The sequence below is a fragment of the Hylobates moloch genome, unplaced genomic scaffold, assembly GCF_009828535.3.
Source record: "Hylobates moloch isolate HMO894 unplaced genomic scaffold, HMol_V3 SCAFFOLD_15, whole genome shotgun sequence".
Classification (NCBI taxonomy): domain Eukaryota; kingdom Metazoa; phylum Chordata; class Mammalia; order Primates; family Hylobatidae; genus Hylobates; species Hylobates moloch.
The window spans coordinates 33094815-33095966 of record NW_026652290.1 but is presented as its reverse complement, the minus strand read 5'-3'; the positions used below and the strand labels follow the sequence as shown (position 1 = coordinate 33095966).

The 1152-nt window shown below is 59.0% G+C and overlaps 1 protein-coding gene across 1 annotated transcript in view; it reads left to right on the top strand.

Moving 5' to 3' along the window:
• Nucleotides 1-228: 228 nt before the first annotated feature.
• The window catches only part of LOC116484201 (zinc finger protein 532-like), a 13431-nt gene continuing 12507 nt past the window's right edge, over nt 229-1152 (top strand). Inside the window, 1 exon segment of the mRNA XM_058428095.1 lies at nt 229-533. Within this exon segment, the coding sequence (XP_058284078.1) occupies nt 229-533 (305 nt within the window).

The window sequence follows — 1152 nt, the reverse complement described above, 5'->3', positions numbered from 1 at the left end:
TAGAAGGCCCCTGAGCCTCAGCCCCTCTATCCCCCTCCTGTCACCCAGACCTGATCTGGGTCTTGCACCCTGGGTGCAGCACGACAGGGGTGGGCAGGGGCTGGCTCTGGGCCAGAGGACCCTTTCTGATGGACTTCAGCTGTTGGCCTTCCAGGGGAGACTGATCAACCTCACAAGAGTCATAAGGTGAGTAGCGGTGGGCAAATCCATCCCCCTCATCTTAGATTTATGGGGATACAGAGAGAAAGAGGAGACACTCCAGGAAGACCTGCAGGTGGGGACAGGACTGGAGAGGAGGAGTGGGTCCCCTATGAGCAGAGACTGGCCACCACCCCATCTAACACCCCCACAGGGCCTCTGTGGCATCCCTGTCCAGTCCCTGTCACCACCCAGTTTTTCCCTCTGGACCCAGGAATTCAAAGTAAGCAAGGAGGTCCGCTGCTTCAGTTGGCTGCAAATAATTACAACCTTGAGCCCAAGCAGCACTTTGGGTCCTGGTTTGGGACCATGAAGCGGCTCGGTGAGACTGAGAGGTAAGGCCAGGGCAGGAATTGGGACAGTGGGATTGAACTCTCCCTGGGGGCCAGCCTCAGAAAGCCTGCGGCCATGGCCTCTTAGTCAACATCAGATCCTGTGGTCTGGCAATGCCTGGGGTACCCAGACCTCACTCTGGACAGGCCCTGGGAGGGGGCCCTGGTGAGATTCCTGGCAGCCTCACAGCCACTCTTCTGTCCGTAGTACAACCTGTCATGCCAGCTGGAGGCTCCATCCCAGTTGGCTGGGAGCACAAAGGCCAGGAAGATAGACATCACCCACCACAGGGGCCAGTCAGGGCCTGAACCAGGGTGGGCAGAGGTTGGCTGCCTTGGGCTATGGGTGAGCTCAGGGAGTCAGACAGCAAGGTACTAGCCTCCCATCCTACTGCTGACCAGCCCTGTGACTGGGGAGAGTCACCTTACTTCTCTGGGCCTCAGTTTCCCCCTCTGTGGAGTGATGCTAAATGATCTCTCTGGAGACTGGGATCCATAGGGCACTGGTGATTGACCAGGCACTCAGCACATGCCTGGAGCACACAGTGCAGGGCTGTGGTGGGGAGGTGGCCTGAGTCCCTGGGGAGGCACCCATGTGTGCCTGCCCTTCCGACCAGCCACC